The following is an 18,058-nucleotide window of genomic DNA, read 5'->3' on the forward strand; positions in this document are numbered from 1 at the left end:
AAAATTTGTATATTTAGGAAGAAAGTTGTACAGGATAGCTAAGACCATTGATAGGACAACTTAAGGGAAGACTGCTGTTCAGAAGAGATTAAACCTTATCCAGGAGTGTGTGTTTGTAGGGTCTGGCAGTTGAATTTTTGATGTTTTGCTATGAAGTCTTTTCTGTTGCTTGCACGCTGCATTGCATTTGGTAGCTGCAACATTGCCTACGCTTTCCTGCTCCTCTGTGTGATATTCTGCGGTATTTATGTGCCGGGCTTTGGCAGCTGGAAAGCAGGAGAAAAGCAGCCCCCAAGTACAGATGAGGGAGATGTGCCTTCTCAGCCTTCTACAGAGGCAGGGACCTGCCTTGGCCTGTGCATCACCAGTATAGGGCAGGGGTGGGTTGGGGTGGCTGTTTTGTTGTTCTGAAGAACTGCTCTGTTTTATTTGGAGTGGAGGCAAATTTGCCATCCTTTTGAACGATGCACACTGGGATTTCCGCAAAATAGAGGGCTTCCTGGCTGTAAGGGGGTAGCAATGTGGTGTTTTCACATTTAGTGATTTTTCAGTTTCCCAATCTAACTTGAAGCTGAGGTAGTTCCTAGAGGCCCCCAGGGATGAAAGGGTGACTACCATCTGTCACATGCTCTCTGGGAAGAAGTGCAGACTGCTTCATGCAGGCCAGCCCAGATTGCAGCCTGGCCATGTTAGTGACCCTGTGAAAATATAATCTTGTCTGATGATAGAGGGGAAAATTCTCCATACCTGGCAGATGTTTATGTATTCCTTAAGTGGACCTTCCTTCTGCTGTAATGATTTAAACCCCTGGAAATATTCTATACATGAATTTACATAAAATAAGTCAACCTGCATATCATTACATCAACTCACAGTAGTTGATCATCTCTTTCCCCTCCCATCCATTTTTGTTCCCTCCAACCCTTCCAGCCACTTCCTTGCTCCGCTCACTGCGCACCAGTGCAGTCCACATGAGAATGCTCCTGAAATATGTCGGGAGCTTTGCACAAGTGCTCACCTCCTCCATCGAAAGATGCAGAGACTGGGGGGTGGGCATGTGTGTGTCTGGGGGTGGGGTGGGGGCATGGGTGGCTAGAAGCAGAGATGGGGCGGTGTATATGTGGAGGAGCTCTCAGGTTGCTGTGTGCATCTACAAGGGTAGAGAAATTGAAGGCAAGGTGAAAGCAATGCTGAAAGCATCAAATTACATGGTGTTTGTTTTGTCTGGATAATGAGGTGTTATTTGGAGGCAGATGCTTCAGTTGTAGACTTCGTAGGAACTGGTGTATTCATATTCAGGAGGTATGGAAATTAAGGATACTGTCTTACGGACCGTCGAGGTAGTGCCAGTCATCATGTCTGCTTTCTTTAAAGTTTGCTCAAGAAGTCAATGCATCTTAATACTTCAAATATCATTATAGATCAGATGCTATTTAAAGAACATGATAAATGTTGCAAAGCAAAAGTCCATAGTGAAAAGTGTAATTCTCCCTTTTTGTGACTTAAGACACAACCTTTAATTATTTAATCAAGTTTTTTCCCATCTCATAATCTCTGTCTTGTTTGTTGGGTATGGTAGTTCTTCTACAGCAGCACACTGCTGTATATTACATTGTCTGTGAGAAAGGTCTCATTCCTTGTTTTTTGCGGATGATAGAAGAGGAGGGTGGCTGAAGAGAGCTGATGGCCTCATGTTTTTAAGGAGCTGGAGTCAATTCTTGACAGTTCCCACCGTTCTTAGGAAGTGACTTAAACACCCAGAAAATGTTTAAACTGTTGATAAATTTGAGGTCCATAAGCTAATTTTCAGAAAGCCTCATACTCCTGGGTGCAGCCTGTAGTAAAAGGATCTGTAATCATATGTAAAGAAAGCTGCAGGTTGTGTGGAATAATTGAAGAATGATTTGGCCCTAACAGTCTCGCTTTGGGAATACAGAAGCAGTGGGTTTGCTTGGGACGTCAGTCTGTTTGACCTACATCAATAAATGGATTTAGACTCCAAGCTCCCAGTGGAGCCAATATCTATGTGTTTTGAGGACCTGGAGTTTCTGTCTGTAATTCCCCATATAGGAAGAAAGGATAATGTGATGCCTTCTCCTCTCGCAAGGGTATTGTGAAGTTAAAGTACTTTTTGAGAGAGTAAATCAGCCTGCTATACAGAAAGCACAGAAAGATATTTGTTAGTTCTGCCTTAACAGCAGAGTACAAGTAGTTAATAAGCCTTAAGGATAGAACAGGGTGGAAAACATAAATCCCGAGTACATTCCCTGTAGCTGGCTGTGTTCCCCTGTGCGGAGCAAGGGGCAGAGTGGTCTTTGGCAAGGCCAAGGAGGGAGATTGGTGAAGATTATGGTGTGCAAGAACAGGAGGGGGTAACTTGTGGTTTTTGGCATGCTTAAGCGCCAACAATTCCTGATTCTTAACTCCTCCTGTTAAGGTGTGTAGTTTTCCCTTATTTAAAGAAAAAAATGAAAATCTGTTCTGTTCAAAAATGAAAAGTGCCATAGTAGCTGTAAATTTTATACCCTCACAAGAGATTTCTGGCAGTGGGGCGGGAGATGTGAGTGGCAGCAGCAGCAGCCCATCGTGCTCCTCAGTGTGGCGCTCTGCTGTGGGGGGAGAGAGGCCCCTGAGCTGTTGCACACGTGCTGGACAGGACTGTTGACTTTAGGTCCCAGCTCTGGAAGGACATGGAATTAGTCCTTCATCAAAGAGCACTTTTTTCCTCTCTCTCATTTGTTTGGCCCTTCCTGACAATCCTTTTGCACTTTTTGGAGCCCGTCTCCAGTTCTCAGCTTCTTACTCTCTTACCTTTCACCTGCCATTTCTCCTCCCTGCCAGACTCATTGTCAGAAACCTGGTATCTTGCCAGTTCCAGCCCCCACTTCCCTGTCTTTGTACAGTTTTTCTCTCACATTCAGTCCCCTTTTTCCCCCTTCCTGCCTTGTTTTGCACACTGCCTCAGGATCCCTGGCTCCCTTCCCTGCCCTGTTCGCTCTCTCCCGCTCCTGTTTCGGGCCCTTGTCCCAGTCTGCTCCTTCGCCTCCCTCGGGTCTGGCGCTCGTCCCTGCTGTGCTCCAGATGCACGCCTTCCGCTTCTTCGCTGCCCGGCTGCTGGCAGCCCTGCCGTGGCCAGTGCAGGATAGATGGGCTCCCTCCTCTCCAGGGTCTGGACCCGCTCCAGGGCCTGGACCTGCTCCAGTTCAGGCAGCCATGGAAATGAAAGGCGTCTTGGGCTCCTCTGTGCCTGGGCTGACGCGTGCTCACCCGCTCTGCGAGGAGACCTTGCCCTGCCATTGAGAAAGGGTGCGGAGTTCCAGCATGCTCAGCAAGGAAAAACTCCTGGGAGATACTAGCTATTTACTCTTTAGAGGTCTTTGCCTGCCATGAGTATGCTGTGTACCACTGTTGGATGTGGGTATAAAAGCTGCTTTCCGTGTTCAGCATAATCTAAAGTTAACTTGAGACTCGGGAGCCAAGAAAGGAATATGAGGAGTGTAGGATGTTCTCCAAGGGAAGGAAGAGCAATCTAATACCCAGTCTCCCTGGTGAGCCTGTGCGCCCTGCCATGCTGCTTTACTGGGAGCCTGATATTTAATGAGAGGACCCGTCAAAATCTTTCAGTCAGCATTCACTTTGAATGGTTTGAAATGCATTTTTTAGTATGTCCCTCTTTCTGCTTGATCTTTCACTGACAGCTTCTACCTCTTGATATCTTAATTTTAAAAAAGAATCTGAGTCTTATGCCTCTTCGTCCTGCTTATATTGTAAAGGCTGTTTTGGAGTGTCCCTTCCAATGATATTTTGAGGAGGTCAGTGCAGAGCAGCGGGCTGCTTTGGCAGTATTTCTGCTTTCTCTCCTTGCAAACTCTGCAAGGAAGAGAACAGAACAAGAGGATTGATGCTTTCCACTGTTCCATTCAGTAGTAAAAAGTACGGATTCCACAGATAATGCTTTTTTCACGCTTCTAAGCAAGTAAGTAATTAGTTTTGAAATGTAACAGAAACCACATAATCTGCACTGAAAACAGGTTTGTTGATAAAGGCACAATGGGCTGGTTGAACAGGTAAGCCCTTCTCTAGGTACAGCTTCTAAAGCTGTCACTATTAGTGCTATGCTTTGGAGTAATTTATGCCAGTTTTCATTGTGAAGTAAGGTACAGTGGGAAAAGCAGTTTATTCTGCAGGCACAACAGCTTTTTTGGTCTAAATCTGTCTTACATGAAAACCAACCCTTGTCTGTCTTCATGCAGTGTATATAATACTTATATTTTAGCTATACATAAAATGAGGACTTAACTACTTAACTGTGGCAGCAATTATATCCATGTCTCTGTCTTATGGTATCTCTGATAGCTGTTCATGGAATAAATACAGTGTTATCAGTTGTCTAAAGACAGAAAAGTACTGTGTCCTGAAAGATCAGGAGAGCTGTTGTCAAAGAGGGACAGACAGCATCTAGACTGTGCTGTTCAGCACAGGTAGACTTTCTCCAGGGATTCAAGATTTTTGTTTGGTTTTTTTGTTTGGTTTTTTTTCCTAGGGGTTTTCTAAACAGTAGTACATAAAGCAATTTTTTTCCTTGATGTTATGAGCATTTCTTACTGGTAACTGTGTCATTTACCAAGTGTGGTATTTTCTTGGTTGAGCATAATAAATGCTTCTGTTGAAAGACTTAATTTAAAAAAAATAATCATTGTCTATTCAATTATATCAAGCATTTTTACAAACTTAAAAAAAGTCTTTTGGGAACAGATGTTTAAATATTTAAAGCTTGTAGGAATTTTTTCTGGTTTTATAGCGGGTTGTATACTGAGCATACAACAGTGACCATAAATATGTTTTTCCTTGTGGAAGATGTGTGTAATAATTTTGTGGGATTCTGATCACAAGGTTTGGGCAAAAGGAAACTAGTAAAGGCCATTATGGCTTCAGTTTAACATGTTTGCATAGGCATCTTTCCCAGGTGCATAATGCTGAACACTGATATCGTTGTTCTCTGTGGTTTTGAGCCACTGGGCCATCAGGGTACCCACTTTGTGCAGCACGGCGTGTGTGGTGGCAAGCTCATGAGCTTCTGATCCGTACTCATGCAACACTCCATCAGTGCAATGGATTGTAACTGATCTCTGTCAACAGGAGAGTGAACAGACTCTTGGCATGCTGACCCTGGTACATTTTGGTCTTCTGCTAGGGCTCCACATGCTCAAGGAAGGCAGAAGCTCCTCTGGAGGGACACTGAACACCTGAATTAGCCTCTGGGGCTTAACAGCTCTCTGGAGGAGCCAGCTTGCATTTAGGCAGTGTGAATACCTCTACTATATAGTCATACTTGGTTCAGAGAAACACCACTTCCCCTGAGCTGTTTCATTTCTCAAAAACAGGACTGTATCAGATTTTCCCCCAACTGCTGAACAGTAGTATTAATGTAGTGTGTTATTTATTCTTTTGACATGTTTTTATTTGATGGAAAACGTCTACGTTATGCTTGAGGCTGGGTATGAGTTGCTGGATCCCTTTCAGAATTCTGTTAAATCTGGAAGTAAATCAGATTACTTTCTTTTAGTATAAGCACATTCGGCTTGGCTTTCACATGAGGTGTTGTATGGGTGAATGAGCCCAGAGCACTCCAGCTGGTGCAACAGCTTTATTTATGCAGAGTGATGGCATGAAAGGGTTTTGGAAAATGCTTTCAATGGCTTCAAGAATGATTTGTACTACTATTGAACCACCAAACTGATTTAAGTTCTTACCCACTTTGCATGTGTTTTCCAGTGATAAACTGGGCTCAGATGATGACCCAGTTGATCAAGAAAATCTGTGCTGGCTGGGAACAGAGGAGAGAAAAGTTTTCTTCAACTCTTTTTGTATGTTGCTAGCATTTACCATGTGGCAATAAAGCTTCCACAGTCTGTCTTTCTGTCCATAATGTGAAATAGCTTTTTGCCCACATCATGATGGTTTTGTATCTCAATTTTAAAATACTTTAGGTCTTCGTAAAATGATAACATGTACTTTGTCACTTCCAAATTAGATTTTATCATAAGTAAAGGACTATCTGGGTGACTTCAACATGCATTTCATACACTCTTTACTCCTAATTCCTCCCCCCTCACCTCGAATTAGTTTTTGTTTTAAATTGCATTTTGTCACTTGTGCAAGCATGTTGAGTTTCACTTTTTTTATAGATTTTAGTGATAGAATTGGCACTTCCAGAAATGAAAGGGATGTCAATGAAATCAAAGATATGATACCAGTAGCTTGCATCTTATTCCTAAGCATCATTTCTTATGCAGGCAGTTTTGCAACAGGTTGAAAAGCATCTCAGAAAGCAGCTGGTGAGTTTCACAGTAAAGAAGAAATGCTCTTCCCCTGCCCTGCGATAAAACAAATTCTGTAGAAAAGGTGTGGTCTTCAATTGGGGATGTAAAGTGGCAGGGTATTTTCAAAGGAAAAACAGTGTGTTGAACTTCACATACAAGTTGCAAACACATATGCAAAGCAAGTGGGTAATATTTAATTCAAATTCTAATGTGTCTATAAACGAAGCATTTGTGTAGAGATATCTCCCTTTGGCCTATTAAGGGATTCATGGCTCCAGGAGCTCCCCATTTTGCTCAGACCATGCCTTTGGATTTGAAGGCAAAACACACTTGTTGAGGGAGAGTCACTAACTGAGCAATTGGAACTAAGCAGTCCCTTGGCTTAGCAGATGAGACATTAATTTTCCTTCCAGGAACAGCCAGAATTGTTTGTACGGGGCCTTTTTAAAGGAAAACTTTAAAATTGGCTGTGTTGGTTTGACTAGGATATTGGCATTCCTGATTTAAGTAAATAGCATTGATCATTGTACAAGGGTACCACGAAGAGGTAGTGAAGAATAAATAGTGAAGACAAGTCCCTGGAAGTTGGGAAATGGCCACAACCAGTCCCAAGGGTAACTTGCATGAAGAGGTTTCCAGAGGATTCTTTTGGGAGGCTGAGCATATGAAGGCTTCGGTTATACAGTTGCTCACTTACATGTATGCAGTGGCTCTTCTTGCTTATGCAATGTGCAGGGAGGAAAAAATACACGTTCCTTGACTGCAGCAAGTTTGTAATGCAAGGTTGTCCGGAGCCCATAGCACACAGTGAATCAGTATGTTTACTGTCTTGTTTAATATCATTGAGAGTCATCAAAAGTAATTCCAGTTTTGTGGGTTTAAAAAATAAATATTTGTATGCTAGGCTGGCTTGATTCACAGAACAATCTGTATTTATGCTTAAGAGATGAGGTTTTTCACAGAGGCAATTGCAAAAGCATACAGAAATCTATTACTGCACTTGTTGCTATATCTACTGACAGGTGTGTGGTTGAGGAAAAAAGATAGCATACATCGGATTTATGTGGGATGGGACTGCTCTTTGCTGACATCTGGCAGAAGACTTGGAATCTGGGACAGCTGCTAGCGCCACAGAATTGCAAACAGCTTTAGGACCTGAATGCAATGAAGATAAATGAGCTCCGGTTGGAAGCTGAATGGCCCTAAAGGTAGAAGCTGTAATGAATTCAGTATTGCTGAATGCTGTGCTGATAGGCTTGCAAGAGGTGGGGTTTTTTTGTCCTATACGTACATAAATGTTCATTTTTCTGGATTTCAGGCTACATTATCAGTGTATTGAATAGTCTGGAGTTTGTATAGCTTTGTGTTACTTACTGCTTAGGTCCCTAAATTTGACATTGGTTTCATGTTCTAGCTAGTTTGGTGTTAACAACTAAGTGTACTGTATTGCTCTACAAATCTGAGTACTTCGTCTATGCTTTGCGTGACCATGCCCTAGTACCTGAGTCAAGGGATTAGACAGCGTGATTTAGAGGTTTTCAGAGTCTGAAGGTGGACAACTTTGTGGGCTGTCTTTCTTTTCATGACAGGTGATACATTTTATTCTGTAAGGATATTCTGGCTTAATTGAGGGCATTTCTTAATGTTGCAAATTTTAGGAAGTTTACAGAATGCTAAAGTATCTGGTTGTGAGACTTGCAGAAAGTAGATGGCCATGGTGTTTTCTTGGGCAGCAGGTTTTAAGAGGTTAATTTTCTGTGTCTTTAGGGACAGGGGAGAAAAAAAGAAGTGTTTAGAAATTAAGGCCATTTAAGGAGCTCCCCTTCCATCCTGTTCTTCACTGATTGTACAGAAGATTAGACATGAGCCTGTAATACTGATCTTCTTGACCATAGCTCACCTAGAGCCTCCCTACTTCTGACTTCATGAAGCAGCCATCGTTTACAATGCTAACTTTTTTAATTCCAGAATACAGCCCAATGGTACAGAAGAGTTGGCTTTTTATAATGCTTCCTTCTCTATCTGAGTATTGTAGACGTGAGCAGAAAGGTCAGACAGGAGTCTGAACATGAGTCCATAAACCACCTTCAGTTTTAACGTTTCCATTAGAAGCTGAGCAGCCAAGCTTAGTCTGCTGGTTGCAAGCAGAGAAGCAGATGCCCAGCAGCTGTGCCTGTAGTACCGCCCTTCCTGCTTAGGCTGTTCTTCTATTAAGAGCTTTTGGTGTCACATTTCTTTGCTTCCACAAAAATGCTGGTCCATTAGCCTAATGAAAAAATTCTGGATATGTCAGATTTCTAATGTATATTTTTCTTTCTAAGGACCTTTGTGTAATTTCAAGAGGGTGTGAGGTTCTGTGCAGAATAATGTGAAGCAAGAATGTTGTGTTAGATGGATGCTTGTGGGTTTTGGTAGCTCCTTAAGAAAATCAAGACTTCAAAAGAGAAGATTTTTCTAAGAAATCTTTGATATTCTCCCATGAGAAACTGCCAAAGATTCATAAGATGATGGTGACTTCAAAGCTTTCAAAAAAATTCCCCCTTCTCTGCTGTGGACTTCTCCTTCCTACAGAACATATTTGTTTTGTGTTTGTGAAAATGATAAATCTGTCACCTCTAGGTATTCCCAAACAGCTGTCCCATGTGGTACGTGGTGACTCCTGCTCAAGAAGCTGATCTTGGTTATTGTTTGGTTGGCTGGAATGGGACTGATCCCGTCACTTCATTTAGCATGACTTGAAAATTTGCCATTTATTCCTGCATTAGCTAGCTGTGTGCATTCGGTCTGCTACCTCACCAGTTGACTTCCACTGCTGCACCTGGTGTGCATCAGCTGTCTGCTGAGCAAGCGCTGGGGATAGTTTCTTTTGCGTTGATTCATTGTAACTTCCAAAATTTGTGGTTTAGTCACATTAGTGTTATTTAGATGAACAAGTTAAATTTTTGTAATTGATGTATTTGCTTTCTATAAGCCTGCCATGGACTTGGAAATTAACTGGGATAATGTTTTGCAAAATATGAAAACCTGAGCCGTATTGGCCCTCTGTCCCCCATCATTTCAGACTGAATTCAGTTTCAGTCTTTCTGGTCCTCTTCCCTTGTTATATTATTTTATTATATTTCTTTAATGTGGGTTCAAGAAACTTGCTCTCTCATCTCACATATTTGGTGATTCTGATATATTAACGAAAATGCAGCTTCATTGACAATTTTTGCTGCAGGTACAGAATTTTCCCTTACTGAAGGTGTACAGGGCTGGTCTGCTCGGTGCTTCTGGCAGGGCTATGTATCTATACCTACTTTGCTGTTGTCCATGGAAAGGGAAAAGGAAATGCAAAGGATCAGCACATCATATGAGAAGTGGGCTCAGTTGATAAATTGGCCTGTGCTGTGGGCAGCTGAGGTGCAGACATGTCCTGCTTCCTCCGCTTTGGCGCGTTGATGTCTGGTCCAGGGGTGGACTGGCAGGGCTTCGGAGAGAAGGTGGCATCTTCACCCTTGCGGTTGGATTTGCCACAGCTGCTCTCTCTGAGCCTTCCATGTGTGACCTGTGCATATTATCCTGTCTTTTAACTTATTTATTATGATTCGTTAAACTTACTCCAATTGGTCAAGTTCCGTGTTTTTCTGCAAATATGAAAGTGCATAGAACTGAAGATGGGTACTTGACAGGAGCGTTAGCTAGCAGTATTCACTGTAGTCCTCTCCACAGCTGAAGCTTTCCAAAAGTTTTATAGGAAGCAGAGAGTTAAAAACACATGTGAGCAGTTTGCCTGGATTGCCCCTCTTTCTCCTTGCTGCTTCGTTTTTGTTATCCTTTGGAAGATCTGGATTGAATTTGCTCCTTTCTAGTCCTCTGGTGCATTGCTAGTTTTTGCTGATGGTTTATAAGCCCTTGAGTCAGTTTGAGTCATCTCACAGATTAATTACCTTAATCTCTTCCAAATGTTTCGTTGCCATATGATCTGGGGGACTGTTGGGCCAGCATCTTAAGAGGCCTTGACTGCAGCTTTAGCTTCGTGGTGGGTCTGCTTGGTGGCTTTACAGGCCAGTCAAGTCATCCCACTGTACCTCAGGCTTCCCCGCCTTTGAAAGGAGTATAGTAAACAGTGTGCTGTCTTCTGTTTTGTGCTGCAAAAATGTGTTTAAGCAAAGCAAAATTAGTGGAAAAGACCTATACAATCTGCTACCATTCTCCCCTATAACAGGAGTCTTCAGACTTTGGGAACCTCTTGCATCAAATGTCCAAACCTCATTGTCTGACCTAGAAGAGCAGTGTAGTTAACAGATTGGGTTAGCAACTATTCCAACGTGAGATCTGTTCCTGTTTCTAACAGTGGTTTATTGCTTCTCTTTTCCTAAGTATTCCGTAATTTTTGTAACTCTTTATTCCCATTTCCCTCCCCCCCCTCCAAAAAAAAGTGTGGTTTATACTCCTAGCTCCCTTTAGACTAGGTCAGTTTGATTATTTTTGCATCCTGCCAAAGAAAAATGTGTTGAAATTTTATTTGGCCTGAACCTTTCTGATGCTGCAAAATGCCCCTGCTTTAAACACTGGTAACTAAAATGGCTTTATGCTGAACCACATTGCAGCCTTGGTCCAGCTACTGCGTAAGTATGTACAGAACTTTAAAATTGTCATCTGAACATTTATTTTCTGTGTAAAAGGATTGTTAATGTGTGATTAGGACAGAATCCTGTTTACTAATCTATCTTATGGCAGTTGTAGCTTTATGCCTTCCAGGTGTTCCAGGTAGAGTTAGGTGGGATGGCCTGAGCCAGTCTAGTGGCCTGCCAGCACCTGGCTGGGCTTACCTCACCCTGCGGTTAGGTTTGCCAGTCTGCTGAGAGCTGATTTAATTTGCTCTTGTTAATTTGCTCCAGCAAAGAATAAAACACTGAATTGTTTTCTTTTGGGTTAGAGAGGTTTGTTAGCTCACTGAAGGGTCTGATGAGGGTGGGAGTCAGTGCATGGCATCAGGCAGCACTGCATGACTGGGAGCTGGGAAGGAGCAGGAGGAGCCAAGGCTCCTGCATGTGCAGCTCTGATCTCTTGGGTAACTTCTTCCCTTGTGCAGGTTAGGATGCAGGTTAGTTCTCTGCGGTGGTCTCTCTGTGTCTTTGCAGATGCTACAGCACTACTGAGAAGGGCCCTGATACCCAGCGAATCTGCAGCAGAAACAGTAGATGCAATTTTTGCCTTGGGTTTCATCAGCTGTAAAAACTAGCGGGCAGAAACTCCTAATTTTCAGAGTTCAAATGAGTCCTTTTTTGCCACTGTCTTTGCTCCTGTACTAGTTATCTACCTCCGCTTATGTTTTGCTTACAATGTGTATTGGAGTCTGTTTGCCACTGCTCTTTCTTCTCCATTAATACCCTCCCCAATTCATCAATGTCATCTTTCTACTGTAGGTGTCTTTAAAATTCTCCATCCTCTGTCCCAACTTGATCCTTCTCCTCATCGTGACAGACATTAGGTATCCTAATCCCACCAGGTTTGCTCTATATCTGCTGAATACTCTTCTGTTGCATTCTGTGGCTGTAGTTCACTGTCTGAATCAGAGTGACCCCTCAGCTGTATATATGGAGTGGTTTGTTGTTTCCCTTTCTCCATCATTTTTTTGGCTTCTAAATTTGGGTCTTATTTTCTTGTTTCACTAAGTTTACTGGCCTGCCTGAATGTGTATAGGGGCCACTAGATCAACTCATTAGAATAACATTTATATAAAGGTTCAAGCTCTGTAATATTTCCTTGCATTGATTATTTAATGGTGTCACTTGAACTGACTGGATTGATTCCCTATGTTTAGGATTTAATGGAAAGAACGTATTTCTTCTTCATCCACTTTAAATGTCTGCACCTAGCCAAAAACTACTATAGTAACACAGCAATTGCGGAGGTCCTTTCTGCCATGTTGGTGTTGTCTGTGCCATATGGTGACTTCAGAAGAGCTCTTAAAACGGTTTTTGAATTAATAAGGACATGGACCAGTATCTTTGTGTGTAATGGCACTTCCAGACTGGGTATGTGTGTTACCTTTTTAAGTGGTTCTTTGTGTTTCACACGCAGGAAAATCAGATTTATTTGCAAGCAGGCCTGGAGTCTTGCTATATAGAGCTTGGTGTCTTTTCTTCTGGAATTCCTGCCTTCAATTACAGCTTTCTTGTTGGCACTTTGTATCATAAAAAAATTAAATTAATTAATTCTAAAGAATAAAATAAATTTAATTGACACCTTGTACATTTTAGATTACAATGCCAATTGAGGAAAATTTTGCCTCTCCAGTAGTGTTTGTCATGTGCTTGGGGAGGTTTCACTGGTATCTTTCCAGCTTTGATGGGTAGGGTGGGGCCAATTCATTGCAAAACTTTGCAGTTTTTTGTTCTCCTTCACTTGTGCCTGTTGAACTGATAAGTAGAAGTACGCAATCTCTAATTTTTCATTCCCTTCCTTCTCAGGTGACACTTTTTTAATCAAAGTGCTGTATTAAAAATTTTTACTCCAAGCTACTTGCTGTGTAAAAAAATCTGTGGGAACAGATTAGTCAGGACAAGGAAGAGTGATGTGTAGTAAATAGTGTATCCTGCCGAAGACAGGATTGATTTTATTCTGCCCTTATGGAGGGAACTGGTGTCTTATTACCTGGCACTCTTCTTTATAGTATACTGTAGAACTAGTGATGCATTCACTAATACATAGGCTGTCTCATGCTGCCTATTTTTCCCATAGGCTTCTCAATAGTTGTCACCTTAAAGTCAGGCAATGATTGGCAGTATTTTTCCTGTGCCTCTGTTCAGCTGGAAAGTTACATTTCCATTTTTTCAGTGTGCTACGTGTTTTTTTTAATGGTCATTGATCAGCATATAAAAGTCATGCAGAATGAAAATGCAATTACCAAGAAAGATAAATAGACAGTAGCAGTGGGTTTCATCAGAAACCCAGCTAAAGTGTCAAAAGGCAGGTGCGAAGAAGTGAAATAAAATTCTAGTATGGCGTGTAATGATTGACAAGTAAAACTAATGGTCCTTGAATTAAAAAAGAAAGTTCAAATTTGTGCCAGATAATGAAAAAACACAGTGAACCACTGCTGTAGCTCTGCTCCCTTTTTGGGATAGAATACTTACTGAGCAGAAACATGCTGTGTAATGTGGTGTGAAAGCTGCACAGCAACAAAATTAGCAAGCCAGTTTCTGAGGTTACTTTCCATGGATATGAAGCAGACATCTACATTCAGTGGGTGGTGCAGGCATAGCCTTCCCCTAGTACAGCAAGGGACACGTTCCTTGGTGTTCCCCTTCTGCTTACAGAGCTCCATGGGAAATCAGTTTTCCCATGCTTTTCCCAACCATTGTTACTGCTCTGGCTTTTTCTGGCCTTTCCAGTAGCATGTCCCCACAGTCATTGGCCCATCAGTAGGATCAACCTGGGTTCCAGGTTCTAGAGCAGCTCTGGTCCCTGAAGGAAACAAAATATTTAGGCCGTGTAATTGGGGTTACCTTGTACCCCTTTGGCTTTCCAGCTTCGCAGACTCTTAAGCAAGGTGGCAGCTGCACAGGGCCAGGGAAGGCTGGAAGGACCAAAGGAAAAAATACTGATATAGCCAAGAGAGAACAATAGTAAGTGGTGAGTTGTCCCACCTGCTGTCCTCACCTTATTCCCTTCTCCAGGACCCCTGGCTGTGGCTGATAACAGTCTGATTCAACGTAAAAATTAGCATAATTCATTAAAATCTGGGTTCTGTCATGCTCTGTTTCCAATGTGGTCTTGTTTCCTTTTCCAGGAGTACAGTATTTTCCCATTGTGCAGTACTGTAGCCAGTCTATCAGCCTTACCCACAGTAGGTGATTAGCCTGTGTATTTTGAAAAGTATAAGGTTTAAATGGTTTTATCGTCTTAAGAGACATTAAAAAAACCCAGCCCTAATGTTTTATTATTTTGTGTTAACTGTTGTATGATTTATTAGCTCTAAGTATATATACTGTAATGCTTATGTGTCAAACCCGTTATTTATAAGTGTTACGGTCTTCTTTGCCCTTTATTCTTTTTTCAGATATCACAAACGTGTTTCCCTAAACATGGGTGAAACAGAGCAGAGACCAACAGCAGGATCCCGGTTAGGAGCTCAGGAAAATGCTGGGATCAGTACCTTGGAGCATGGACAGAAACCACCTATGACACCTCCAGGAAAGCTTGTCTCCATCAAAATTCAGATGCTGGATGACACGCAAGAAACTTTTGACATTCCGGTAAGGATGTGAAGGTTGGGGTGGCTGAAGATTGTTCAGGCATTTCTAAAAAAAGTGTGTTTTCAAACTAGTTCTCTTTTTATTTCAACTGTGATTCCTTGGCTAATGAATTCATGTTGTGGAGAAAATGGCTGTTATATCAGCATTAAATAGATGATGGTGCAATAGAATAACATTAAACAGTGAAGTGAACTGTAAATTATAGTTATTCTGTTACTGTTTGAATAGCTTCAGAAGAAGTGAAAGGCTTTGGTGGTATTCTTCAGATACTACATCAGTGGTTTCCTCTGCTTTCTGAACAGTCAGAATACTTTCTTGGTGCTGTTTTGCTCTTGATCCAGTAAACCATAGATCTATGCAGATTTATTTATTTTTTCTTTTCCTCTAGCAAGTCCTTAGGATAGTAACTTGAAATAATCAAGTTTTTCACTAATTGTTATGGCTCTTACAGGTACCAAGTGTTCTCACACACGTTGAGTGCAAGGAAAGAATCAAAGCACTCATCTAAAGTTTCTGTATACCTCACTGAAATTAATCTAGGTTTGTATTTGCCAAGGAAACAGAGTTATTACTGCTTTTGTGTGTGTATGATAAGAAGAATTAGTTTAAGTTAGTTTAAGACTGATTCTGTTTTACACTATCTAGCTGTTAGTAACCACTAATGATTTTAACATGCCATATTTAGGTAATTAACATGTAAGGCTGTTGAACACTGTTGCTGTTACGGATATATGCTGGAACATATATTTTTCTGAAGTCCTCAGGGTGCATTGAATAGGAAACTGGAAACCTGGGTTCAAATTTCATCTTTTGCTACTTACGTTTTATTTAGCTATGGCAACTTTGATGCCTTCATTGGCTCAGTTTTCCTTTCTGTGGAATGGAGGGTTGCCAACAAGACACATAGATCACACACACACTCTGTGACAGTGCTTATGGTCGCTAAAAAAACATTACCCTTGTATTAAAGAGAAAGGAATTGTGACTAGAAAAATCCTCATTAAAAAGAAAATATATATATATATATACACACCTGTTTATAAGGTTTTGTTTGTCTGGTTTGTGCATGTTACATGCACATGGTTTTTAGTTTGTTCTCTGCTGCTGTTCGTGACCCAACTACGACTGTGTGCTCAGTCTCAGATTTTGTTGTAGTAGAAAGTAAGTTCTCTTGGCAGGCAGGTATGTGTGAACTGAGCTGTCATCAAGTGAAATGCTCATGTATGCAGCAACTTGTTATGCTTTTGTGCCCTTCAGAATGCCTATCAAATATCTGTAGCAGACAGACTAAAACTAGCAGTCTTTAGGTAATCGTCGCTGTTCAAAAGTGTAGTTCTGGTATAAATTATCTAATGTTAGTGAAAGTTGTGCTGCTTATCTTATGTGGTAGAAATATCCATTTTATCCCAGAGGCAGCTTGTTTTTTCCTCTCCACAGCTGCTACTTCACCATACTTTGGAAATTACATGCACTTTGTAAGAGTTAATAATTCTGTTTAACAAACATTTAATAGGAAGCATTTTGAGATCAGGTCCCTTTCATCAAATTGTTTGGCAGCAAACATAAGTAATGTTTGGATGCAGTGCACCTATGGAGCTCCAGTTTTGCTTCTGGGAGTTTGAGAAAACTGTATTTTTTTGACCTTCAATATTAGAAGACATCAACATTACTTTTTGTTTTTAGACTTCAGCAACACCTGGAAGACCCAAGTGTTTAAACAACTCTGTTCAGAAAACATCAATATCATTATTTTCTGAGGCTTTTATTTCATAAGGAAGGCCCAGTTGGTTTTGAAGTCAGATCTTGTGGTGAAATTTGCAGGATGCTTAGATTATAAAGTCTCTTAGAGTGGATTCCCAAAGCCTTTTGTCTTTGAGGTATGCATAGTCAAATGAAATAATACACATCTTTTCAGTCTGCTCTAAAAGGCACTAATTTTTTAGACCCATCTCACAAAACTGAAAAACTTTTAATATACCTAAATTGAGATATTTACTGATGTTGGAAAACCCATGTTACCATTTATAAGCTTGCTGGTTTTAGCCAGATCGGTGCAGTATACACGGAAAAAGAAAGCAACACCATTTCAACAAAATATTTTGGGAGCAGCAAGTGTGTCTATGGGCAGAGGATGTTAAACACACATGCCTAAGCACACCTGTGGGGTTGCTTTTTAGTGGAGAATTAGAGGGTTTTTTGCATTGTTGAAGGTCTAAGCTACTCTTTCCAAAACCTGAGCTGCTATAGTTATGAAAAAAACCTTCCAAACAGGACACAAGTAAACGGAGAAGGTTTTGTTTCCTACAGTTTCAGGAATTTTGCTGGATGATATCTTTGTTAGCAAATGGGCAAAACTTTGAGTGGTTTTTGTGCTGCTTGTAATGCGTCTTGTAGGACGGTGTGAAGGTTAAGTCATGCCAGTTTATCAGTTGCTTGTGAAGTCTGCGTAAAACCAGAAACAGATACCGATGCTGCTACTTCCTGAATTTGGGAAGTGTGGTTGGGACTGTCCATCTGTCTGGTCTGCCTTCCTTGCTAGCTCTACAATTTATTTCTTTCGTTACAGATTCACCACCATCGCTCCATTAGCTAAAACTTGGAAAAGATCTTATCTGTGTATTGGTTTTTCGGGGTTTGTTTTGTTGGGGACTTTTGTGGTTGTTTTTGTTTTGTTGTGTGTGTTTGGGTTTTTTTGTGTTGTGGGTTGTGTTGGTTGGTTGGTGGCTGGTTGTGTGGGGGGTTTTTTTCCATTGTTTTTGGTTTTTTTTTTCCAAATTATCTTCCAGGAGACGAGATTCAATACCCTTGCACTCAGGCAGTCCCCTGTCTCCCATCATATGCAGATGACTTGTTTTAATTAGAGCAAAATCCTTCAGATTTCTATGTCTGTCCTGTATGTAACAAAACAGGAGAAAAACATGACCTACTTCCATTCCACGCCCACCCCATGCTGCTGCTCTTTGGGCTGTTTAAAAGTGAAGTCAATCTGGTGTCATTTGACCTTCTAAAGGAGAATTGATTATTTTGGTGTTAGTGTTTTGATGCTATATAATCATACCATGTTTGGCTTGTTGTATTAGTGTCTCACAAGGCAAAAAGACAGACAAAAAAAGGAGGAAATAAAGATCCATATGACTTCATATGGGTCTGTAAATAATGTTTTTTGCCAGGAAATAAACCATGAAGTGTATGGAGGGAGTTTTTATGGGAGACTTGAAAAACAGAAGTCACAATGAAACCTTTAATAAATCTTCGCAAATGCAGTATTGTAAAAGTAAAGAGTACATAAGAAAAATGTTATATCCCACTTGCTGTCAACAAACAATATTTCATTGCAGAATTTCCAACCATTCCTATATTCCAAAAAGCTAGTGAAAGCTTCAATAGATAATTCAGGATCTTATACACACATCCAGTTAGCTGGCTGCATGACTCTTTTCAAGCAAATACAGACGCTTGGGGGAGGCTGGGGAAAGGTAGGCACTGCTG

At 41.2% G+C, this 18,058-nt stretch overlaps 1 protein-coding gene across 6 annotated transcripts in view; it reads left to right on the forward strand.

Annotated features, from left to right (window-relative positions):
- FARP1 (FERM, ARH/RhoGEF and pleckstrin domain protein 1) overlaps positions 1 to 18,058 on the forward strand; it is a 213,855-nt gene that overhangs the window by 28,684 nt on the left and 167,113 nt on the right. For all 6 annotated transcript variants that reach the window (XM_037377826.1, XM_037377829.1, XM_037377824.1 and 3 more), the window contains exon 2: positions 14,374 to 14,569. In XM_037377826.1, the coding sequence (XP_037233723.1) occupies positions 14,399 to 14,569 (171 nt within the window). In that variant the 5' untranslated portion in view covers positions 14,374 to 14,398. The remainder of the gene's footprint in view (positions 1 to 14,373; positions 14,570 to 18,058) is intronic.

Source organism: Falco rusticolus, chromosome 2, assembly GCF_015220075.1.
Source record: "Falco rusticolus isolate bFalRus1 chromosome 2, bFalRus1.pri, whole genome shotgun sequence".
Lineage (NCBI taxonomy): Eukaryota > Metazoa > Chordata > Aves > Falconiformes > Falconidae > Falco > Falco rusticolus.